This window comes from Mastigoproctus giganteus, chromosome 9, assembly GCF_048544385.1.
Source record: "Mastigoproctus giganteus isolate SK-2022 chromosome 9, ASM4854438v1, whole genome shotgun sequence".
Taxonomy (NCBI): Eukaryota; Metazoa; Arthropoda; class Arachnida; order Uropygi; family Thelyphonidae; genus Mastigoproctus; species Mastigoproctus giganteus.
The window spans coordinates 115198781-115225183 of record NC_143583.1 but is presented as its reverse complement, the minus strand read 5'-3'; the positions used below and the strand labels follow the sequence as shown (position 1 = coordinate 115225183).

Genomic DNA, 26403 nt, shown 5'->3' with positions numbered 1-26403 from the left:
TGTGCCATCAGTACCCTTGAGTAGTATACAGAACTCTGTATATGCCTGAAATGTGTAGTTGTTGTTGTATATGTATAGTATTGTGTTGAGTTCTGGCTACTTAGCCCTTGGCCACAGGGATCCCCTAGTGGGACTCTATATTGCCCTTCACTCTATATTGCACTTCAGCCTGCTCACTCACCACTGGGAAGTGAGCCAGGCTGCCCATTGTTCTCTGGTTGGAGGCCAAGTAAAAAAAAAAAAAAAAAAAAAAAAAATTTTGAAGGGAGTTAACAGGGAAATAGCGAAGAAGGGTGGGTAAGAATGTATAAGTTCAAAACAGGGTAGGCCAGAGAGAGAGAGAAGGGGGCCCATTAGAGGAGGGGTGCAAGGGGGGGGAGACTAGTCCTAGGGAGTAGAGTCATGGGAGACAGGAGCTCTCAGGTGACCACCATTTGACCCATATGGCTGCTACTGATCCTACCCTGGAAGAGGTCTGCAGTTTGTCCTACCCTCGAAGGGGTATGCAATTTGTTGTATGCCAGGAGAGGTGAATACCAGGAAGGAGGCTTGAGGCCAGAAGATAACCGACAGGAAAAGTTTTTTAGTAATTAAATTTTCCCACGATTTTTTCCAGATTCTAAGCATTGTTTTAATTTTTCTTTTATTTTCTTCTTTAGGGTTATTAGCAAGGTCAAGCTTTTGATACTGTTGCATATGGAAGACTACTGTACAAACTGAAGCAGTATGGCATTAAGGGCAAGTTGCTACAATGGATAAAAGGATGGTTGAGTGGGAGAAGACAGAGTGGTAATCAATGGACACTACTCTTCGTGGACAAATGTAATTAATGAAGTCCCCAGAGTTCGGTGTTGGACCCATTTTGTTTTGTATATTAATCAATAATATTAATAAAGGTATATCAGGCTTAATGTCCCAGTTTGCAGATGATACAAAGGTTGGCAGGGTTGTTAATGACAGTAATGGCAGTGTACTACTGCAACAGGATCTAGAAAATTTGGGAAGATGGGCTGAGAAGTGGCAACTGAAGTTTAACATTGACAAATGCAAAGTACTGCATATGGGTATAAGTAACTCCAGAGAAATGTACCGTGTGGTACTACACTCAGGGTGGTAGAGAATCAAAAAGACCTGGGGTTAATTGTGCAATCAGATATGAAGTTTTCTGAGCAATGCAGACAGGCGCCAGAGAAGGTCATGGGGTTTTGTCAATGATATTCAGGAATTTTGCTAGTAGCAAAAAGGAGGTGATTATCCTTTTGTATAAGGCAATGGTCGGGCCATGCCTTGTGTATGGTCTGGGGGTCTCATTTTAGGAAGGATGTTGAGTTGGTAGAATGAGTACAGAGAAGGGCAACAAGATTGGTGAGGGGAACAAAGGGGTCCTCTTACCAAGAAAGGTTTAAGTTCTGCAAATTGCGGCATCTGGAGACTAGGCACCTGTAAGATGATCTGAAAGAGGTGCATAAGGTTCTGAATGGTTTGAGCAGGCTCAACAATGGGATTCTTTCTCTTACTCAGATTACAAATCTGAGGGACATAAATTCAAATTGAGGAAAGACAGTTGTAGAATAGATGTGTGGAAATTTGCCTTTAGCCAGTGGGTAATTGATTACTAGAACAAACGTCCACCTGTCATAATGGAAGTTGATAGCTTAAATAAATTCAAGGAAGAACTAGACGAAGTTTTGATGCGAATGGATGGGTAAAATGGGAATTTTTTTTTTTTTGCTGATGCTGTATAAGCTTGCCTCTACTAATGTAATGCTAATGAGATAACCAAATATATAGGAATCCTCTTCTCTGCCGATGCTCAAGATCTACATGGGAGCACAGGCTTTCCTTTAATTTTTCTTTTAATCCTTTTAAAAATAAATTTGCCCCATGTGGATGGATTTTTTTTTTTTTTTTGGTAGTTGGCACATCGGCTTCTGTGGCCATAATGCACCTACGAAGGTTTTTGCAGTACTTTGATCCAAGCCCGAAGCGGGTTTCAAACCTGCGACCTTTGGGTTGCCAGGCAGGCACTTTACCTACCCGGCTAGCCCGGTCGGCTGTGGATAGATAATGCTGTATTGAATTTTCAATAGGAACAGGCTCTGTGGAATTTTGTAAAAAATCAAAGCATTTGTACATAAATGCTTTTATTTTGACTATATTGCCTAATGCTAGATTACTATTATTGTCGAAAATGAAATCAGAACTTAAAAAAAAAAAATTATATTAATAAAACTAACTTTTTTTAATGCAAAAATATGCTCATATCTACTCATTAGCATAGGCACATGATGCAAGAAAGCAAGCTTATATAGCATCAGCCAACCCCCCCCCCCCTTATTTCACCCATCCAATCGCTCCAAATGTTGGTCAAGTTCTGTCTTGAATCTATTTAAGCTATCAACTTCTACAACAACAGATGGAAGTTTGTTCCACCAATCAACCGCCTGCTGGCTAAATGCAAACTTCCGCACATCTATCCTACAACCGTCTTTTCTCAATTTGAATTTATGCCCTCTCAGCCGATTATTCTGAGCAAGAGAAAGAATCCCATCAGTATTGAGCATGCTCAAGCCATTCAAGGCTTTATATACCTCAATCAGATCACCTCACAGGTGCCTAGTCTCCAAACACTGTAATTTGCAAAACTTAAGCCTTTCTTCGTAAGAGCAACCCTTTGTTCCATTCACTAATCTTGTTGCCCTTCTCTGTACTCTTTCCAACAGCTCTACATCCTTCTTAAAATGAGGCCTTCACACCTGTATACAGTACTCAAGGTGTGGTCTGACCATTGCCTTATACAAGGGGATAATCACCTCATTATCCCTGCTAGAAAAATTTCTGTATATCATTGAAAAGACACCATGAGCTACTCTTGCAGACCGTCTGCACTGCTCAGAGAACTTCATATCTGCCTGCACAATTGCTCCCAAGTCCTTTTCATTCTCTACCACTGTCAGTGTGGTATCACAGAGTTGATATGTTACTCTGGGATTACTGCTTCCTATATGTAGCACATTACATTTGTCAATGTTAAACTTCATTTGCCACCTCTCAGCCCATCTGCTTATTTTTCTAGATCCTGTTGCAGCAGCGTACTGTCATTAGTGTCCTTAACAACCCTGCCAACCTTCGTGTCGTCTGCAAACTTGGACATTAAGCCCGATATACCATCATCAATATCATTTATAAATACAGAAAACTACAATGGACCCAACACTGAACCCTGGGGGACTCCACTAATAACATTAGTCAACGAACAGCAGTGTCCATTGATTACCACTCTCTGTCTTCTCCCATTCAACCATCCCTTTATCCATAGCAGCAATTTGCCTCCAATGCCACAGTGCTCCAATTTGTGCAGCAGTCTTCCATGTGCAACAGTATCAAAGGCTTTTCTAAGATCCAAATATATGATACCAAAGTTATTCTTTGCATCCAGTTCCTTTGTGACTACATCATAGTATCCAATCAAATTAGTCAGAATTAGTCTTCCCCTTAACAAACTCATACTGTGTCCGAGCTATAACTGAAGTCTTGTCTAGATGATCCTGCAATGCTTCTTTAACCAGTGCCTCCATTAATTTCCCTGGAACAGAAGTTAAACTAACAGGTCTGTAATTACCTGTGTTTCCCTTTGATCCTCCTTTGTGGATTGGGGTCACATTTGCACATCTCCAGTCCCCGAGTCCAGGGAAGCTCTCATAATTATGGCTAAGGGTTTTCTTACTTCCTTTGCTGCCTCCTTTAATATAACTGGATAGATTCCATCCACCCCAGGTGCCTTTCTTGTGTTTACCTTCAATTTCTCCTCTGCTTTACTCTCAGTTATTACAAGATTATCTAGCTTGCTGCCAGAGTTGAATTCACCTCTGTCATTCCCCTCCCTGAATAACTCCTCATGTGTGAATGTCGACGCAGAATATTCATTTAGTTTATTAGCTACCTGAGCAGGATCATCAACAGTTGAACCATCGATATCAAGTGGACCAATCTGATTCATCCCCTTCCTTCTAGAGTTTACATAAGTAAAGAACTTTTTGCTGTTTTTCTTTGCATCCTTTACCAAAGATTTCTCATAATCTGCCTTCGCCTGTCTAACCTCCTTTGTAACTTTGTTACAGACCAGCTTATATCTATCATAGGCTCCTGTGTGACATGTTAATTTATATGTATCCCATGCATTTTTCTTCAATGTCACATGTCTAATTAGTTCATCTAACATCCATTTAGGACTAAATCTTGAACAATATTTCTTTGTTGGTATGAAAAGCCTAGTAGCTTCCAAGATTAATTCTTTGAATGCTTCCCAGTTTGAATTTGCTGTTGGTAACATCATCAGTTGGTTCCACGATATAGAATTTAAATACTATACAGTGGAACCGTATAGTATTTCACCATAGTCACCTTTACGAAAGCAAAAACCCTTCCTTTCACCCTTGTTGGTAGTTACCTCTTTGAGTCAATCCCACTTCGGCACACTGTGATCACTGTCACCTAGTGGTTCCTTTATCAGCAGGTTCTTGATGCATTAAGAATCATTAATGATAATCAGATCACTAGTATTACTCCCTGTAGTTGTCTCCCGAACATGCTGCTGTAGAAAACAATCATCCAATAAATCCACAAAAGCCTTGGTAGTGTGTGAGTGACTAATCCACAAATTCCAGTCAATATCTGGGAAATTAAAATGTCCCATTATAAGACACTAATTTACTGGCCCACTTTATTTCTCTGCACAATTGCTCATTATACTCATCAGATTCATTAGGCCTATAACACACACCTACTCTCATTTTTCCTTTCCCATTGCTTATGTCACACCAAACAGACTCAACATTGCATTTCCAACATCAACTGGATGCATTTCCTTAGATTAGATTTTATGTTTCTTAACTAACAGCATAACCCCTCCTCCCTTCCTGTCCTGTCTATCCTTTCTGTACACATTGTACTCCCCAAATTCCAGTTCTGCACTGCTTAGGTCTGTGTGACACCATGTCTCTGATATCCCAACAATATCTGCCTTTGATGCCTTGACTAGCAGTTCAAGCTCATCAAATTTATGAACTGTACTCCTAGCATTGGTGTACATGCAAGTATACATGCACTTGTTTCTACTCTTAGTTTCCATAACACAGCCCATGTATTTATTTGTTCCACTATGACTCCCAGCAGTCCTGGAATTTCCCATTGCCTTGCTTTCCAGGCTGCTGCTCAATTCCATTTCAATAGAAGTAGTGCAAGGATCACTTTTACCTCTGCCAGCGGCTACTGTTAATCTATTAGTCCATGTATCCCCCCAAGCTAGCAGTTTTCCAATCCACCTAACTCTGCCTCGATAGCATCAGCAAATATTCTTGCACCCTTTCTATTTAAATGTATCCCATCCCTGTAGAAGCAGTCTCTTCTGTTAACAAGCACAGACCAGGCTGCGAAAAATTCTACCCCTTGAGACTTGCACAATTCCTCCAGGGCCGAATTGATTGACAAGGCTCTCATCATGTACTCCCTCCTATCGTGTCTGGGCAGAATTGCAGACACTTTCAAAATCAACTTAACTCATGGCTTTTTTTTCAGCATTGTCTTGTACTTGTTAAGTAATTCTGCCGGTCTCCTTCTGTAGTCTGCAATCAAGTCACAAAGGAAGTTAGGTAAGGCAGATTATGAGAAGTCTCTAGCTAAGAATTCCAAGAAAAGCTGCAAAGACTTCTTCAATTATATTAACAGTTGAAGGAAGGAAGAAGTTGAACCACACTGATCCACATGATGGTTAAACTGCTGATGATCCTGATCAGGTTGCTTTCTGACAAACTGAATAGGTATTTTACATCTAAATTCATGCATGAGGAGTTCCTTAGGGAAGAGAAATGCCAGATGTTCATCAAAATCTAACAGGGAGCTAAATGATTTTGTGATAACTGAGAGGAAAGAGAAGAGAACTATCCAATTATATTAAGGGAGGTAGAAAGGAAGCAAGTAAACCCTTAGCCATAATTACACCCCTTGCACCCTTTCTATTTTTATTTTAGCCATAATTACAAGAGTATCTTTGGAATCAGAAGAGATCCCTATGGAATGGAGATGCGCAAATGTATCCCCAATTCACAAAGGAAGGATCAAAAGGTGACATGAGGAATTACAGACCTGTTAGCTTAACTCCTATTCCAAGGAAAATAATGAAGTTTCTGGTTAAAGTAATGTAGGACCATCTAGACAGGAATGCAATTATAATGGAGTCATGGAATGGATTTATTAAGGGGCATGGATTTCACAGCATGGATTTGTTATCTGATTGGATAACGATGATGCAGTAACAAATGAACAGGTTGCAAAAAATTATTTTGAAATCACATACTTGGATTTCAGGAGAGCTTTTGATAATGTTGCACTTAAAAGACTTCTGTACAAATTGTTCCATTGTTATTTTCTACATTTTTTTTAATAATACTGATGAAGATATATCAGGCTTAACGTCTAAGTTTGCAGATGATACAAAGGTTCACAGGGTCGTTAATGGCAGTATTCGGGGTAAGCTAGAGCAAGATCTAAAAAAAATTAAGCTGATGGGCTGAGAAATTGTAATTGAAGTTTAACATTGAAAAATGCAAGGTACTGCACATGGGAAGCAGTAATCCCAGATTAATACAACAACTGTGTGGTACTTCATTCGGGGTAGTGGAAAATGAAAAATACCTTGGGTGTTTGTGCAGTCAGATATGAAGTTCTCTGACCAATGCACACAGGCTACAGCACAGCTCATGGGGTTTTGTCAATGATTTACATGAATTCTGCTAACAGTGCTAAGGAGGTAATTATCGCATTGCATAACGCAAGTGTTAGGCCTAATCTTGGGTACTGCATACAGGTCTGGCGGCTTCATTTTAGGAAGGATGTAGATCTGCTGGAACAGGTGCAGATAAGAGCAATGATATTAATGAAGGGAGCAAAAGCAGTGCTCCTACCAAGAAAGGCTCCAGTTCTGCAAATTGTACCATCTGAAGACTAGGCACCTATGAGGTGATCTGATTGGGGTAGGCTTTAAATGGATTGAGCAAGCTCAATGGTGATCGCATTCTTCCTCTTGCTCATACTTTATGCCTGCTCATGCATGAGCAAGCATAAATTAAAACTGAGGTAAGATGGTGACAGGTAAATGTGCAGAGATTTGCCTTCAGCCAGTGCATGCCAGATCGTTGGAATAAACTTCCATCTGTTGTTGTTGTGGAAGTGGGCAATTTGAATAAATTCAAGAAAGAACTAGACATATTATTGGAGGGGATGGATGAGTGATGCAGGAATTTTTTTTTTTTGGTTTATAGTTTTTTTTTTTTTTTTTTTATAAGCTTGCTTTCTTGCATCATATTCCACTACTAATAATAATAATAACAACAATAAAAATGCCCTACACCATTACCACACCACTGAAGGTTCAATAGATAAACATGAAAACAATGAAGAGAATTTTCTTTACAGACAGTCATTTGTTGATATCTTTTAAATGAATTCATTGTTCCAATATGAATGGCATTCGTATTGGAGTGATGTAAAACTAATTAAATGATTTATCTTCTCAATTTTCCATGATACAGAGTAAATTAATTGCTTCACACTGTTTCACAAAACATCCTTTATCCTTAGAGAAATAAGTTAACCATTTCTGAAAAACAGAAATCTCAACGTTCTAACATATCAGATTGGCTTCCATAACTATGTATTTTTAATCCATATTCTTATTAGTAGGCCTTCCATGCATTCAAGGAATGCCCAGTAATAAGGAAATGACCACTGACAAGGAAATGGTGGCAAAAGAAGAGGATCTGCAGAAAGCTCTACACATTATCACACTATACATAAATGACTCACAACACCACCAGAGCTTTCAAGTGAATAATGACTATATATAGCAAACTGCATATGACTACATAGCTCCTGCTTGGAAATTTGCTCATATCCAGCCAATTCCTAAAACTGGTAACAAATCCCTCCTATCCAATTACCATTCCATTGCATTTACTTCTACTCTTTCTAAAGTAATGGAGAAATCAATTAACTGCCAATTCTTAAATTATCTAAAAACTTTCCAAATCAATGATCGACAGTATGGATTCTGTCATGTCGATCCACTGGTTATATTGTCTTATGTTACCCATCTATGGAAAATTCAACGGACAAGTTCAGTGAAACCTATCCATGGGTGGGGTTCCAGTCGAAAAACATTTTTTAAGCTTGAATAATAAATGAAAACATAATTGGCTGGCACTGCAATAGGCAATGTCCACCAATCATATTATAAGCTATAAGCATTTTGACCCTATTAACAATTTATCAGTACATATAAAAAAAAGGATGGCAGTATTAAAAAAAAATCAATGCAATAATACAAGATAATTATCCAGCAATTAACCAAAACCATATACCAGGCTGTTGCACACTGCATATGCATTTTCAAATTTCACTGACCATCTTGTTTCCCAAATCAATTTAACTGCAGAATTATGCCACCATTATCAGCAGGGTGTCAAGAGCTACCTTTGCAATACAGCAGGCCCCCGTTATAACGCGGTTTGCTTTACACTGATTCGCTATAATGCTGTTCTTATATTATAACCCGTATCTGACTATAACGCTGTCACAGATCACTATAACGCTCTTTTACAGATTGCATTTTTGGCATATTTAACGAAATCGTTTCATTTGATGGAGTCGATAGCTTGAAAATGAATAGCAAAACAGCATTAAAACGTTTCCCACACCGACTTGAGAAATTTTCCCACGCTCAGTGAAATTTTCTCGCATGCTAATTTAATTGCAGTACAGTGACTTGTTACGTAGTTCCAAGATAAACATCTTAAAAAATGATCAAGTATATTGCTTGTAATATTTGTGTTATATGCATTTATCCGAAGTCTAGTCATCACTCAGTACATTATTAGACATTGTGCGTAACGGACAGTTTACTTGAACATTGTATCGTAACCAATGCAGTTACAATTTCGAAGAGTTCATAATGGCAGATAAGAACGTCTGGGCGCAGTACGAAGACTATAAATGTAAGAAAAAGACTGAATTTGAAAATTAAATTAGATGTTTTGAAGCGAATCGATTCCTGTCAACGACAAGCGGACGTGTGCCATAATTTAGGACTCGCAAGTTTAACTGTAAGAACAATTATAAAAAAATAAAGAATTAATTTTAGCAGCGGGAAAGATAGCTGTTCCACTGCAAGCAACTAGGGTTAAGCTGGCTATTAGGATTGAAATGGAAAGACTAACTAATTTTATTGAAAATAATATCCAATGCAGAATTCAGTTAAGTTAAATATTATAAAAGAGAGAGAGATTAGCCAATGATGATCTGAAGAAAACTCACCTAAAAAAAAAAAAAAAAAAATGTGGAACCATTTAAAACTGGTAAGGGCTGGTTGAATAGATTTAAAATCCAGGGAGAAGCCGCAAGTGCAGATCAAGGAGCCGAAACTTTCAAAAAAGAACTTGTTAAAATTATTGAAGAAGGGTATTATGTGTTATACTTCTCAACAAGTTTTTAACATAGATGAAGCAGGACTTTTGTGGAAACGAATGCCTAAAAGAAGTTTCATATTGAAAGAAGAAAAAAACATGCCAGGTTTCAAAGCGGCAAAGGATCGGTTGACTTTATTGAGTGGTAACGCTGCGGGGGATTTAAAACTAATACCCCTTTTAGTTTATTTGGAAGAGGGCCAAAGTTAAACCCAAAATCGACACATTTTTCATGATTTTAATTGGAATTTTAAGTTTAATTTTGATACGTAAATAGTTACCACATAATTATATACATATGTAATGCAGAATATTTTATACGTACAAATATTTGAATATTAAATATTTTGACCGACATTTGTGCATCTTTTCACTACTTTAGGAAATATCCTATGGCACCGACCGCAACTCACAAATACAAACGTTACCTTATGGGAATGTGGCGCTCGCTTAGCGCGGATTCACTTAGCGCTCTGTTTTTTCGGAACGAATTATTAGCATTAAGCGGGGGTCACCTGTATGGCATTAAACAAATTCACTTACCATGATAAACAGCATACACATTCAGTAAACAAATATCATTCTCCCCTAACAGAAGATTTCGTTGATACTAAAAAAAAAAAAGAAAAAAAAAATCCCAAATCAAAAAACATTACACATGTAACATACATATAAGTTAATTAATATGTTAATTAAAGTAACAGAAATTAACTTTCAAAAAAGCATCACCAACTCAGTTTTGTGTTCATGTTGATATGAACCCTAAGGGCAGATATAGGCTAATGCTTTTTTGTAAGCAGTAAAACATTTTTGCTCTGTTGCCAATAAATACAATAATTAGATAGGTTTTTTTTTTTTTTTTTTTTTTGGTAGTTGTTGGCACATAGGCTTCTGTGGCCATAATGCACCTTCCAAGGTTTTTGCAATACTTTGATCCAAGCCCGAGGCGGGAATCGAACCCGCGACCTTTGGGTTGCCAGGCAGGCACTTTACCCATCCGGCTAGCCCGGTCGGCATAATTAGATAGTATGAATCAGAGTTGTAATACTCAATACATTCTACGTTGATATTAATATTTGTAAAATAATAAGGAGTTTACCTCAATATAGTACGTAGAACACTTCCGTATGATACTCTCCAGAAATTAAAACGAAAAAATCGAAAACTTACAATATGTAAATCCCAAATCAAAAATCATATTGTAAGTTTTCGATTTTTTCGTTTTAATTTCTGGAGAGTATCATACGGAAGTGTTCTACGTACTATACTGAGGTAAACTCCTCTTATTATTTTACAAACACAATAATCAAAATGCACTTTAGTTTAAATGAATTAATATATATTTCAAGTTAATCTAATTCAATATAACTCCTCCCCCCCCCCAAAGGCTTGAGAATGAAATTTATTTTCCTCTCCCAAATAGGCTGGTATAGGTGAGAGGGTATGCATCTCACTAACACGTGCACACATCGCCCTTTACCTATTAGCAAAGTTGTTAGTCAAACCTGTATTTCATAAGAAATACCAGTTTCACTAAGTTTTATGGGACAATTAAATTTGGAAATGCGATGTGTTTAAGCCAAGTTTGGGCCTTGAATCTTCATTGATAATCACAGAGAATAGTGAACACTTGCATGCATGGATCTTTGTCAACATGGTGTTAACCCATGCTTTTTTCCTTACATCATTATTGGTGACAAATCACAAGTGTATGGCTATGACTCAAAAGCAAAGGTCTAGTCCTTTCAATGGAAAACTCCATCTTCTGGGAGGCCCAAAAAATTGCACTAAATGCAATATATCTGAATTGCTGATAAGACTTACCATTACCCAAATATTAGAATATTAGTTCTGTGTCCACATTTTTTGATCATACCTCATGTATATAGTATATATCACTGCTTGGAAAGTTCCTAAAAATTGTGAACTAGTTCCAGTTCATTGCTCAAAATATGAACTATTTCAAGTTCTGTGTCTGCTAACAACAACAACAACAAAAAAAGAACTTGGTAACTTCCAGTTCATTTAAAAAAGAACTTTCTAAAACTTCTAGTTCATTTAAAAAAGAACTTTCTAAAACGTCTAGTTCATTTAAAAGGCAACCAAACAGTTACCTTTCAAGTGAATTAAAATTTATTTTGTAATTTCATTATTTTGTTTCATTTAGTTTTAGTAAACTGATTGGATGTAGCGTATCACCAGGGGAAGGTGGCCTATGTAAGTGACCTATATGGTCACTTAGGATGCCAAGTTTGAGGGGACACTATACACATAAGTGAATTAGATATTTGCCTGGGAAGCCAAATTTAAGAAAAAAAAATTCAATCAAAAAGATGCAAAACATGAATGGAATAAAGAGATCATTATTCCGATTCCTATGCACATATTGAGAGAATGCAACTTTATTCATTTCTTTAGATATCTGAGAATTTGGTAACATTTTAAATCTTTTATTTACTTGCAAAATAATATTTCATGAAATTCTTTTTAATTTGTGACATGAAGTCAAGGTGGCCCACTCCACAATTCTGTTAAGCAATAACTCAGCAACAGAGCAAAAATGTTTTACTGCTTACAAAAAAGCATTAGCCTATATCTGCCCTTAGGGTTGGGAGAAGGCTAAGAAATACTGCTTTAAATAATTTTAGCTGTAAATTTCTCCATACAGTTGTCCTGGAGTACCAAAGAATTTTATTTATAAACAAAGTGTTTATAAATTGTTCTTTGTTTATGTATAAACAAAGAACAATTAAAAAAAAAAAAATCAAAGAAATAGAGATGAAATAAATATTTCACCTCAAATTATCCATTAAAAGTTTCGTTGTGTTTTTTTTTTTTTTTTGCCCTATGAAACTTTTTTCTGTAAAAGACAAATGCCGTTTTCTAAACTTATTTTGCATGGCGATTTCAAATATGTTCTTGATTTTTTTATTCAAGAGTAGTTTTTGTAATACAACTGTTGATAATATCAGTATAAGTTAATTTAGACAATTCCATTATAAAACATGACATTGGTTACAATTATTATCACTTTTACAGTTTAAAGTTGAAAAAATATACACAAAGCGAAAATAACACAATACACTGCTGTAAAAAAGGATACGTACAATTTTAAAATGTATGAATGATTTCATTTGGTGCACCTCGTCTGGAATGTCGCGGTTAAAACATCCAGCAATAGGCTGCCAAAATAGAATCATTCTAGAAACTTTGGTAGCAATTTTCCATTGACTTAATGTCTTGGTGAAATCATTCCCCCTAACTCTGCTGGTCACTCAATATGCCAAGGTTTTTGGGAAAGACGCCTAAATGCAGATGCAAGAAACGAATACTACATCCCATTTCTTTATATATCTGGAGTAGTTTCTGAACTCCACCTTTGTATGTGGGAGACATGTGGTTACCCAAAAGTTGACAAAGCCATTTGAAAGCCAGCAACGCTTTTAATTTTAATACCTTGCAGAAATTCTCAGATTTTGAGGTCCCACAAAGAATCCCTCTTTCATTTTTGCTGGACTGATCTTTGGAAATCTCTCACTTAAGTAATGAAATCCTCTTGAATTCACCTTAGCCATAATCATTTTCACAAAGCTCTTCGTTAGGCTAAGTTTAATGTGGAGAGATAGAAGGAACAACTTCATTGGATCTACTAATGGAACTTATTACGCACTGCTCATATGTGTTTCTTTGAGAACATTCACATCTAACGAAATGGCCTGCAGTAGAATAACTATCACATAGATATAGGAAGCAACAATATTTTGTGAACCTTCCTTTATGCTCATTAACATACCAATGACTTTGAGAACAAGACATTTTGATGTTCTTCTTAACCAATTGTTTCTGCTTTAGTCTCAAGGCAAGAAGTTCAGCTTTAGCTTTGGAGAGGGTCAGATCTCTAATTAGGTTATTAATTCAACTTAGGTAAATAGCTCATGCTCCAATGTCTCTTTATGGGTGTGCACTCAGCTTCTCAGGTCTCTGCCAATTGCACCTTCAACACATTTCATTTTAAAAAGCATGGACTAGAAAAGAAAACAGTTCGTGGAAGTGGCATATTGGAAGAGGGATTGGGCCAGTGGCATAACTACCATGTAGGCAGGGCCCAGACCCTTTAGCCCGGCGTCTTTGGCTGTCTCCTCTTTTTGCAACTTTCATTAATTAAGTAAGGGCCCCGAACATGTTCTTTGCCTCTGGGCCCGAAAAAGGGTAGCTACGCTACTGGATTGGGCTAATTGCTAATTCCAGGTTTGGATAAACATTGTTTATTCTTTGCTGACAATCCAGTTACATTTACACATTACAAAAGTAACAATTACCATTTGTCTCCATCCATATCATGGTTATAGCAGATGGAATTGACTTTTTCCTTTTATTTAACCAGTCATGTAGTTTATTTGAACAAGCAGTACAAATAATGTGGTGTCCATACCTTATTCTGGTCAACTAGAGCAGTGGCACACAAACTTATTTTGCTTGCAACCCCCCTTTATTAAATATAAAATTGATGTGATCCCTCAATGTAATCTCTAAAAATCTTTTTTTCTCTAAAAATGCCATTTTATACATTATGTAGTAGAAAATTTTATTTGAATACTGAGAAAGGGATAAAAAAAATTTGTTTCCTTTTCAATTTACACATTAAAATAATTGTTTAATATTTTAATTGAATACAGCAAAATAAACAAATCAAATTCTTAAATTAAGATTACAAAACAATAAAAAATTAAATTACAAAACAATTTATGAGAAGGATGAGCCCGACTAACCGATAACATTTGGTCCATATTTGGAATTGCTAATCTCGTGTCATCTTTTGGATCAAGTCTGGAATGCTGTTTTGTTTTTATAGCTGTTAAATTTGAGAAACCAACTTCACTCAAATATGTAGATGCGAAAGGTAGCTAGCTATCTTTGTATCGCAATTTTCGATAATTCTGGATATTCATCTCAAAGAGAAAGCCAAAATTTTTCACAAGTTGTAGTCTTGAAAAGAGCACATAATGTTTTATCAGACAACAGGTTGATAAGATCTTCCTTTTTCTCAATGGTAATTTTGGAACATGAAGAAATTTCAAAAGCACTGGGATCATGAATCCAATACAACTTTTTTTTCTGGAGATACATTAAATTATTTGGAAAAATTCTTAATTAGTATTGCTAAGGTGGGAGGCAATGATATCTCTAAATTTAAAAATGTCAATATTACTGCTATTAACAAAATCAGAAAAATATGGAAACATTTCAGTATTATTTAGCTCAAATTCAGTTTTCCAAAGGTTAAGTTTATTTTTAAAGCTTCTGAGTATTAATATATTTGTACCTGTTCTTGAAGACTTAAATTTAAATCATTAAGTTTTTCAAGCCATTTTTGATTTGTAAACAATTGAGCATGGTTCTGATCTGTATCGGATAAAAACAATAAAACTTCATGTTTGAGGCCAAAAAGACGGTGGAACATTTTACCACTGGACGACCACCTCACTTTCATATATAAAAGAAGTGTTTCATAAGCAGATCCCATTTCATTAAAAGGTATAGTAAAAAGCCTGCTATTTAAACTTCTACTTTCGATAAAGATGATTACACTTACTGCATCTTTCAAAACTTTGTGCAAATCAGTTTGCATTTCCTTCACTACTAATGTTTCCCTATGTATAATGCAGCCATCGGAACAAATCACAACACAGCTGTTCCACGTTAGATTATTTGTTTGAAAGAAAATATTTATAACATCAAAAATCTTCTGGCCAGTCGTTCTTCCTTCCAAAGCTTTGTAAAATAGAAAATCCTCCAAAATATCCCCCTTGTAGCCGTATCCGACAGTTTTTTTATAGAGGGGATGAATACGTATTCCCTTGTCTCTATTAATAATACTGTTGCCGGAGGAACAGATCTGCAAGCTCTCGAGCCACTTGAGGTCCCAAAATCTATGCACCCTGTCGACGATAACAGCTCCGTCTGGGGAGATTTGATGGTGCTCCTCCCAGAAATGTTTTGCCACAGCTGACTTTCCATACTCGGCAGTCCTTATTGCATTCATATGTTCCCCCAGACGATCTTTGAACCGACGCTTTGTTTCTAGCCGGACTGATTTCACCTATAGTCGGCCGTTCCGAGCTTAACATCAGAGATAATGGAGACTTCTTGCGATTGTAAGGGATCAGGCTATAGAGGAGGGCGAGACCATGGTATCATTTGATGTGATATTCCTATTTACATGTATTCCCACTGACCATGGGGTGCAATATGCATGCATGGCATTAAAGAGGGATAGTACTTTAAGCAATAGGACCCAGTTAAGTGTAGAAGATATTTGTAGTGGGGTGGAGCTGTGTCTCTCAAGCACCACCATGGTGTTTCAAAATACTATGTACAAACAGGTTCATGACGCAGCAATGGGTTCCCCTATTAGTGCTATTATAGCGAATTTAGCTACCTAGGAGCTTGAAGCAAGAATTTTTGATGAATTGGCTCTCCCCATGCGTGCATGGAAAAGATATGTCGACGATACGTTCACTATTATTCGGAGGGGGAAAGAGGATGAGGTACTCAGCTTCCTTAACAGCTTCTCCCCGTTTATTCAGTTCACCTCGGAAGTGGAAGTGGAGGGTACCCTCCCTTTCCTTGATGTGTTGGTTCATAGGGAAGGCCCTAGGTTAAAGACCAGCGTATATAAAAAACCCATGTGCCGGAGTCAATATACGCATTATAATACGGCACAAACCAACCACCACAAAAATAGTGTGATTCCGGCATTGTTGGAAGGGGCTGGGTCCCACTGCTGCATCCCCAAGGATAGAAATGAAGAAGTTAAACGGGTCACAGAAGATCTTAGGAAATGCAGCTACCCACAGAGGATCATAAACAAACATATCCACCGCATACATTCCCTACTATCCGGGCTTAACAGAGTGCATAGCTTGCGTATTACGAGAATGTCAGACCCACTGTGTGCAACTTCCAGGGCAGAGGTTGCACACAGTTGTTTTGTTTGTTGTTTGTTTTTTAGGAGCATTAGCAACTAAGGCCATATTGCTCCGGGGGATATGCGGTGGTCATTCCCTGACCTTACCGCATCCTCCGTATTTAGTGGTCACGGGCTCGAACCCCGGTCTAATCAAGAAGCATGTGCTATGCACTGCTGCTCCTGCCCACCCGGCTACGGAGGTGCCTTGCACACAGTTGTGTCACAGGTAAAAGACCCCATACCAAGAGAATTTACAAGTGGAGTCGTCTGAGATTAAATGCCCGGATTGTGGGGAATGTTATGTTGGTGAAACGAAGCGTCGGTTCAAAGATCATCTGGGGGAACATATGAATGCAATAAGGACCGCCGATTATGGAAAGTCTGCTGTGGCAGAACATTTCTGGGAGGAGCACCATCAAATCTCCCCAGACGGAACTGTTATCGTCAACAGGGTGCATAGATTTTGGGACCGCAAGTGGCTCAAGAGCTTGCGGATCTGTTCCTCCGGGAACAGTACTATTAATAGAGACAGGGGAATACGTATTTATCCCCTCTTTGAGGCAGTGATCCTTGGATGTGATGAACGGTTCCGCCTGGCACGCTCCCGAGCCATTTCCGGTTCTAGTACACATGAGGAGAATATTGCCCATGCTCCTGTGGAACCACGTGCTGAGAGCCATGAACCTGCTGATATTTAAGGATGAGCTGTACGATAAAACCTTACTGTTGAAAAAGGTGACGGATGCCTTTGAAAGCTACGGTATATTTTTAGCAATTTTATCATCTAGTATTTTAATTTCATTGTTTTATTGTAAATATATTTTATTGAAAATAGTATCGTGCAGTTTAATATTATATTTTATTTTCGATTAAACTTTATTTGTTCTATCTAGTCATTTCAATATTTTAAACAGTACAAAACTACAATTTTAATACGATTGGTGTATGACAGCATAATGAGTAGGGTTCATTCATGTAACCCCAGGGGCTCACATCTGGTGAGTATGGGCTTGGCACACCCAGGGTCCTGAGCTGGATATCATCATTCTTCTCTTTCTTGGTGATTCCCTTCTACTTCTGACTCTTGTTCTCTCTCTCTCTCTCTCTCTCTCTCTCTCTCTCTCAGGGTAATTCAGAAAATTTTTTTTGGCTGGTGCAGCATAAGCCTCAGGCTTCCTTGCGCCATATAGCTAATAATAAATGTCCTGAGCTAGATATCGTCATTCTTCTCTTTCTTGGTGATTCCCTTCTACTTCTCTCTCTCTCTCTCTCTCTCTCTCTCTCTCTCTCTCTCTCTCTCTCTCTCTCTCTCTCTCTCTCTCTCTCTCTCTCTCTCTCTCTCTCTCTCTCTCTCTCTCTCAGGGTAATTCGGGATTTTTTTTTTTTTTTTGGCTTGTGCAGCATAAGCCCCAGGCTTCCTTGCACCATATAGCTAATAATAATATCTCAGACTTAGTTCAAGTAGCAAGGTCTCTACACCTACAGTATTGAAAAAGTAATTTTAACAACAGGTTTTTAGGCAAAATCAGACCTACGAATTTTTTTTTTTTTTTTTTTATTGTTTGTGGATCCTAAATCCATCCCTGAACTGGGTCCCACATGTTATGATACACCCTATATATGCTGACTTCAGATCTACACTATTAATGCATTTTATTACTCTTACTCAAGAAGAGGAAACATGATTTGTTGCTGATTCTGCAAATTTTCAATATTTCCAAAATTTTGCAAACTAGGTCTTCACAAGAAGGTACCACTCATCAAGCTACAACCAATTAAAATTAAGCATTAAACCAAATCACAACAAATCACAGTTATACAGTATAAGAAAAAATTTATTTTACCCTGATTTGAAAACTCTTATACTTCAATCTTTGAACTTCAAGACATCATCTAAGGGTTTACTAAACCCTTTCAGGATCTTTCTTCTATGATCTCTTTTGACATTTTGAACCATAATACCCTTGGTATTAAACTAAAGGGAAAAAAGTGCATGTAGATCCTGTACGCACAAAAGATGTTATGTGAAAACATCTTTGACAAACATCAGAAGCGTTTTAAAATCTAACAGCCAGAACCGAAGTTATGAATGATGTAAAGTCTTATGCTCACGCCCACTACTTACTGTACCAGATCAACGTTAGCGACTGAGTTATCATCATTAGTGTCATTTAGGAAGTAGTGGGCTCATGTCTGCTACTTCCTAAAACTGATGAATGATGTTTGTTCAACTTACATCATTCATCAGTTTTACTTCAGTCTGAACAACAATGTAACGTTTTATGCTCACACCAGCAACTCATTCTACCAAATCAACGTTAGTGACTGCATTAGCATCATTTAGGAAGTGAAAAGGAAATGACATAATTTGCATCATTTCCGTTTCACATTTTTGCCAATGGGCCCAACACTGACTGTTGGACCGAAATTTAGTAGGTGCCATCAAAGATGTTTTCACATCAAGAATCAATGTTAGCGACTGCATTAGCGTCATTTAGGAAGTGACATAATTTGTGGCATTTCCGCTTTACATTTTCGTGACAAATTGGTTTTACTTTACGAAATTTAGTAGGTGCTGCCAAAGAGGTTTTCGCATCAAAAACTTTATTCTTCTGAAGAGTTCTCCATAACTTGCGACACTTTTCTAGATCGACTCCATAAGAAGAAATTTTGTAATCCCAACCTCTTTTCACCTGACTAAATAACACACAAAATTGTTTATCATTTTGTACATTGTCATATCCAGTATTAAAGTGCAGAAAAGAGTCAATCTAATTAACTCACTTACAGACTGAGTTCAATGGTATCAAATGCTGACAATTTTAGGATGGACACCATCTGAAATCCTGTCATTTTTTTTGTTAGACATACATCTAGAGGTTCATTACCCACTCACTGCACCCATTATACAGTCCTTTTATTCCAGGCGAGAAAAACTGTGCAGCAAAAAAGCATCTTCTAGCTTCTCCCGTGACTGCTGCGTTGCCTTCCCTTTAAGCATCAAACTATGCTTTTCCCCCCCTTATCCTCCCTGTTGATCTTTAGGCAGGATTCTGCTCGTACCTGGTATTAGGCATCCTAGGATCCACTAGTCTGGCACTTCACCAGTGAATGTGGGATTTTTTTTTTTTTTTTTGTTGGAACTTACATTTGGGCTCTAGATACAGGATTGGTGGTAGTAATGGCATGTGATGCAAGAAAGCAAGTGTATGAGGTTATGTAGCATCAGCCAAAAAAAAAAAAAAAAAAAAAAAAAAGAAAAAAAAAATCCCCTTTAAATGTTTGTACAGTTCCTCCTTAAATTTATTTAATCTATCAACTTCCACAACAACAGATGGAAGTTTGTTCCAGCAATTAACCACCCGCTGGCTAAAGGCAAATTTCTGCACATTTTTTCTACATCTGTCTTTCCTCAATTTGAATTTATGTCCCCTTAGGTTCATAATCTAAACAAGTGGAAGAATCCCATCAGAATTCAGTATGCTCAACCCATTCAAGGCCTTATACATCTCAATCAGATCACTGCACAGGTGCCTAGTCTCCAGCCACTGCAATTTGCAGAAGAAATTAAGCCTCTCTTGGTAAGAGGATCCCTTCATTCCCCTCACCAATCTTGTTGCCCTTCTCTGCACACGCTCAAATAAATCTATATCTTTCCTAAAATGAGGCCTCCAGACCTGTATGCAGTACTCAAGGCGTGGCCTGACCATTGCCTTATACAGAGGGACAATCACCCCCTTTTCCCTGCTAGCAAAATTCCTGTATATCATTGACAACCTGACCTGACTTGCCCTGGCAGCCTGTCTGCATTGCTCAGAAAACTTCATATGACTGCACAATTACTCCCAGGTCTTTTTCATTTTCTCCCACCTTAAGTGTAGTACCACACAGTTGGTATGTTTCTCTGGGGTTACTTCTACCCATATGCAGTACTTTGCATTTTTCAATGTTCAACTTCAGTTGCCACTTCTCAGCCCATCTGCCCAAATTTTCTAGATCCTGTTGCAATAACACACTGCCATTATTTTCAGTAACAACCCTGCCAACCTTTGTATCATCTGCAAACTTCAATACTAAGCCTGATATACCTTCATCAATATCATTGATAAATATACAAAACAACAGTGGACCCAACACCGAACCCTGTGGGACTCCACTAACAACATTAGTCCATGAAGAGCAGCTTGATTGATTACCACCCTCTGTCTTCTTGCACTCAACCATCCTTTTATCCATTGTAGCAACTTACCCTTAACACCATTTTGCTCCAATTTGTACAGTAGTCTTCCATACGCAACAGTGTCAAAAGCTTTCCTGAAATCTAAGAATATGATATCAAAATTATTTTTTGCATCCAGTTCCTTTGTAACCACATCATAATAACCAATCAAATTTGTCAGACAAGACTTTCCCTTAACAAACCCATGCTGTGTCTGAATTATTGCTGCAGTCTTGTCTAGATGATCCTGCAATGCATCTTTAACCAGTGACTCCATTATTTTATCCGGAACAGAAGTTAAACTAACTGATCTGTAATTACTCGTGTCACCCTTCGATTTCCCTTTGTGAATTGGGGACACATTTGCACATCTCCAGTCCGTGGGGACCTCCCCTGAGTCCAAGGATGCTCTCATAATTATGGCTAAGGGTTTGCTTACTTCCTTTGCCACCTCCTTTAATATAACTGGATAGATCCTACCCACCCCATGTGCCTTTCTTATGTTTAACTTCAACAATTTCTCCTCCACTTTGTTCTCAGTTATTACAAAATCATTAAGCACCCTGTTATAATTTGATAACCTTGTGGCATTTTCAAACCTTAATAACTCCTCATGTGTGAATGTAGATGCAAAATACTCATTCAGTTTGTTTGCTATCTGAGCAGGATCATCAACAGTCGAACCATCGATATCAACTGGACCAATCAGATTTATCTCCTTCTTTTTAGAGTTTATATAAGTAAAGAAATCCTTGCTGTTTTTCTTAGCATCTTTTGCCAAAGATTTCTCGTGATCTGCCTTCGCCTGCCTAACCTCCTTTGAGACTTGATTAGACTAGCTTATATATATCATAGGCTTCTGTGCCGCCTGATAATTTATATGCATCCCATGCATTTTTCTTCCCTGCCAAGAGTCTCATTAGTTCATTTGACAACCATTTAGGCCTAAACCTTAAACAATATTTCTTGATAGGTATGAAACGGTTAATAGCTTCCACTATTAATTCCTTGAATGCTTCCCACTTAGAATTTGCTGTTGGTAACATCATCGGTTGGTCCCACTGTACAGAATTTAAAAACTGGTGTTGTCCACTGGTCTTGTATCCACCAGTGTGTGTGTGGGGGGGGGGTCAGGGAAACCCAACTCAGCCGGACAAGGCAATTTCTTAACTTTAGAAATCCCTTTTGTTTTTTAACAGACTTAAGGGGACGAAGGGAAAAGAAATTGCCTAACATGCTGCACCATCATTCTTAAAAGATGCCAGATGCCAAGAGACCAGTGAAGCATACATTAAAAATTTGTTGTCAATCTGACACCATATTTTCTGGAAAGGATAAAACTTGGGGGGGGGGGGGGGGCTCAATCTGGAACTGATTTTAAAAAACTTTCCCGGGCACAAACAGAATATACCCTGAAAATCTGGAGTCAATCTGAGATTTGTACTTCTTTAGATTTCTTTACTGTGTCAACGGTTATGCTTGACCTAACCGTTGACACAGTAAACTAGTAGCTTGAACTAATGATTTATTTATCATTATTATTATTATTTTATATTTTAATTTTGTTCCTCCACTCTTTTCTATCCTCCCAGTCTTCATTCTTCAATTTCCTCTTTTCCATAGCTGCCCTCCCTCTATCCATGAGCTTCTAGGTCTTCCTCTCCTTTTCCTTCTAGGGAGGGGTGTCCATTCCATTGCTTTTTTTAGGTAGTCTCTCTTCTCCCATTCTCATAACACATCTATGCCATTCTAATCTTTTTTGTTCTATTTTGTCAGTGATGTTTATTTGAATGTCCATTGCTTTTCTTATGTCTTCATTCCTAACTCTTTCTAATTTAGATCTTTGAGCTGATCTTCCCCAAAAATCCATCTCGACAACTAGCAATTTCTTCCTTTGCTTTTCTTTTATAGTCCAAATCTCAGATCCATACAGTAAGATACCCCGAAATAGTTCATTGTATATTAATCATTTGGGAGAATATTATTGCTCCATAATATTGGATTGAGCATTTCCAAGACCTTTCTTCCTTCATTAATTCTTCTTGTAATCTTATCTCCAGATGAACCATCCATCTGCACAATAGTGCCTAGATATTTAAACTGCTTCATATTCTTTATCTGTGCTCCATTTATACTCAAAATGTCCCCTGTTGACATTCATATGTACTTCCACATTTATATATTGAGAAAACTCAAAATTTTAAAGGGGAAAAAAAATAAATTATCTCACTTCTTTTAATCTTATTTTAATGAAATTTGGAATGACTTGACAAATCTTTCTAAAAGAGCCAAACAAGGAAATTCATATACTGGGAGTCAAGTTGTAAATGTGAATGAATGGCTGCACAGACAGACATAAATGATGAAGATAACAGGCACTGTTATCTTCATCATTTATAAATATACCTAAAAATGAGACAATGTTATCCCGTCAGACGATTGAAAAGATATAGACTTGATATAGATATAGACAAGGATAACAGTTTTTTTATCGCTGTTTCCAAGGATAACAGCCCATACATATATGCCCCAGTGAAGCTAATACTGTTAAGTGTAGCAATACACAAATTTATGCTCACCCAGTAATGCATAAAACTTATCACTGATAACTGTTGTTAATTCCACTGAGTTTCAGATTAATGAGAATTTCTGAAATGACTGAAAATTATGTGCATGCAAGTCATTTCCCTCTTGCAATACAGTGAATGGTGATATAGTTCAGTCCTAACCATCAAGCTAATGCACATGCTAGTCATCAGATGAGATGCCACTGCTTCTTCTACATCAAACATTTGTGGAAGAAATCAGGTCATTTGACCATGACCTAATTGTCTACCCCAAACTGTAGACACACAATACTGTGACCATTTCTTAGATACTCATCAATTTACTTAATGACAATGGTGTTAGAATGCACTTTCTTCAAAAAACAAAATGGCTTCCTTTTAAATGCTTGACAGCTGGACATGTTACAGCTGTCAAGAATACGTTTCATATTGCAATAGGGTGTGTGCTATGTAATTTCATGGAAATGTGCATTTGAATTACCTATTCTGTGAAAATTGCTCAACCTGGATGTGATGTTGTCAATATTTTATTGCAAATTCAGGGCAAAAATCTGCTTAGAATGTTTTTGGTTTATTTTTGGCCTGCGCTGATTTTTCCACATTAATGATACACCCTGTATATTCTACTAGTTAGTACATTGTTTAATTTTTAACTTGTTTTATGCAAAAAATTGACAAGGTAGAGGAAAATCAATTACAGATTTGGAATCAGCACCTAAAATTTGCACAGTTCACCTATATTTATAATGCAGGAGTCAAGAGACAACTTTAACACTTGCCTCTTAAGTGAAGCATGTTATAGACAAAAATAAAATTTACCCAGTTTTTCCAATTTTTAGACACACTGGCATATATGTGTAGAGATTTATCCAATTTTTTGACAATTTTTTGTCTATCTGTATGTAATAAAATGCATGGGAGTCTTCCTCTTACTCAGATTACAAACCTGAGGGTGCATAAACTGAAATTGAGGAAAGCCAGTTGTCAAATTATTAGATGTGCGGAAATTTTCCATTAGCCAGCAGGTAGTTGATTGCTGGAACAAACTTCCATCTGTCATTGTGGAAGTTGATAGCTTAAATATATTCAAGGCAGAACTAGACAAATATTTGGAATGAATGGATGGGTGAAATGGGAAGGTTTTTTTTTTTGGCTGATGCTGTATAAGCTTGCTTCCTTGCATCATATGCCTCTACTAATGCTAATAACTTGCCTCCCACTGGATAGATTTTTATGAAATTTTACATGTGGCTCTTTTAGAAAGATTTGTTGAGCTAATTCCAAATTTAAATAAAATTGGATCAACAAAAATCTGGCAATTATTCTTATTTCTTTGTCTGGATATCTGCATGTAATAATTGAACTCTAAGATGAAGCTGACTTAAAAGCATTCCTACTACTCTTCTAACTCTTATATTATCAACTATCTTGGAAAATGATCTCCTACCATTCTCACACTCCATTTGATGTCTCCTGTGGTGTTCCGCCAAAAGGTAAAGAAAGAGTTAGAAGAAAAGTAGGATGGTAGCAGGTCAGCTTTATCTTTAGCTGAGGTGGCAATGGAAGAGAAAATTGGCAAAAATTGCAGCCAATGGCTTTGGTATGAAACCAGAATGCTGGACTACAATTTGGACATGAAGCAAGATTTCTACTCTTAGTTTGTTCAAAATCAAGTTTGGAGAGATTAATAACTGTTTTACAATGGTTGCGAGATTCAGTGTAGGCAGAAAATGAACCTGGAGATTTGGATGCAAGCTAATTGTGGTCTAAAATAGACCACACTTGGAATACTGCATTCAAGTGTGAAGACCACATATATAAAAAAAAAAAAAAAAAAGACATTGAGCTTGAAAGGGTCCAAAGACAGGTAACTCGCCTAGTGAGATTGGCAAAAGGGCATCCATGCGAGGAAAGACTTTGAATATGTGGGTTGCATAGCTTGGAAACTAAGCACCTTAGAGAAGACTTGAGTGAGGTGTTTAAGGCTCTGAGAGGCAAAAGTAAAATGAAATGAGGATGAAAATTTCATGGTTATAAATGATTCTAGAAATAGGGGCCATAAATTAAAGTTACAGAGGAGATGTTTAGACTGGATTGCAGGAAGTTTTATTTTAGCCAGTGAGTTATCAATTACTGGAATAAGTTACCCACATGGGTGGTTGAGGATGAAAGTTTGGGGAAATTCAAATGTCAGCTGGATAGTTACCTACAGGAGGAGGGAAACACATAGGTTGTCTATTTCCTTTTCTCTTATTAGTTATTTATTTTTTAAAATTTTCTACTTATTATTTTATTCTTTTTTTTTTTTTTTTTTTTTGGCTGGTGCAGCATAAGCCTTATGCTTCCTTGCACCATATGGCCATTACTGATATTAATACTAAAAAAAAAAAAAAAAGAATTCTTTGACTTCTATGCTTATCTTTGATGACACTCAGATTTCTAGACAAGATCACATATCTCTATTTGGGATTACTCTAACTTTTAATCTCTCTTGGCAAAAGCACATCATAAATACTCTTTCCTCTGCATCTAAAAAATTGGATTTTCTCTATCACTCTCAACTACTTTTCTTCCAAACAGCCACTCACACTGTACAAATCACAAATCCACCTTACCATTAAATATTGTTCCACACATCTGGGCAGTGCCACCAGAACCTCTCTCAGGCTTCTATATTGCATTCAAAAGAGGGCAGTTAGGTTAATTAATGACCCATCTCTAACAATGTCTCTCCACTCTGTATTATAGATGCTCTGTTTCTGCTGCTGCATGCCTTTTCTAGTTACTTTCATGGGCACCGTTCTTCTGAATTGGCTTCTATAATTCCCTCCCCTCCCTGTCTCTCTTTCAAACTAGTTTGAACATGTGCTACAACCAGTCAGCATCTCCTTTTACTGTCCAACTTCAAACTCACAGAATCAACTTTTCTTCTTCCTCATTTATTCCTTCAAAGTCCATTTTCTGGAACAGCCTCCCTTCATACATATTTCTTGAAAATTACAATCTACAGGAATTCAAATCTAATGTCAACAAGCATCTGTTGCTTATTGACATCTTCCATCTTCTCAAACTTAAACCCATGCAGGAAACCCATGTTTAGTCTCTACAGCAAAGTTTCTAACATCCCTC

At 37.3% G+C, this 26403-nt stretch overlaps 1 protein-coding gene across 3 annotated transcripts in view; it reads right to left on the bottom strand.

Moving 5' to 3' along the window:
- Positions 1–26403, bottom strand: part of LOC150080663 (myotubularin-related protein 10) — a 240041-nt gene that overhangs the window by 178508 nt on the left and 35130 nt on the right. For all 3 annotated transcript variants that reach the window (XM_090381920.1, XM_090381921.1, XM_090381922.1), the window contains exon 3: positions 10062–10128. In XM_090381920.1, coding sequence (XP_090238046.1) covers positions 10062–10128 — 67 coding nt within the window. The remainder of the gene's footprint in view (positions 1–10061; positions 10129–26403) is intronic.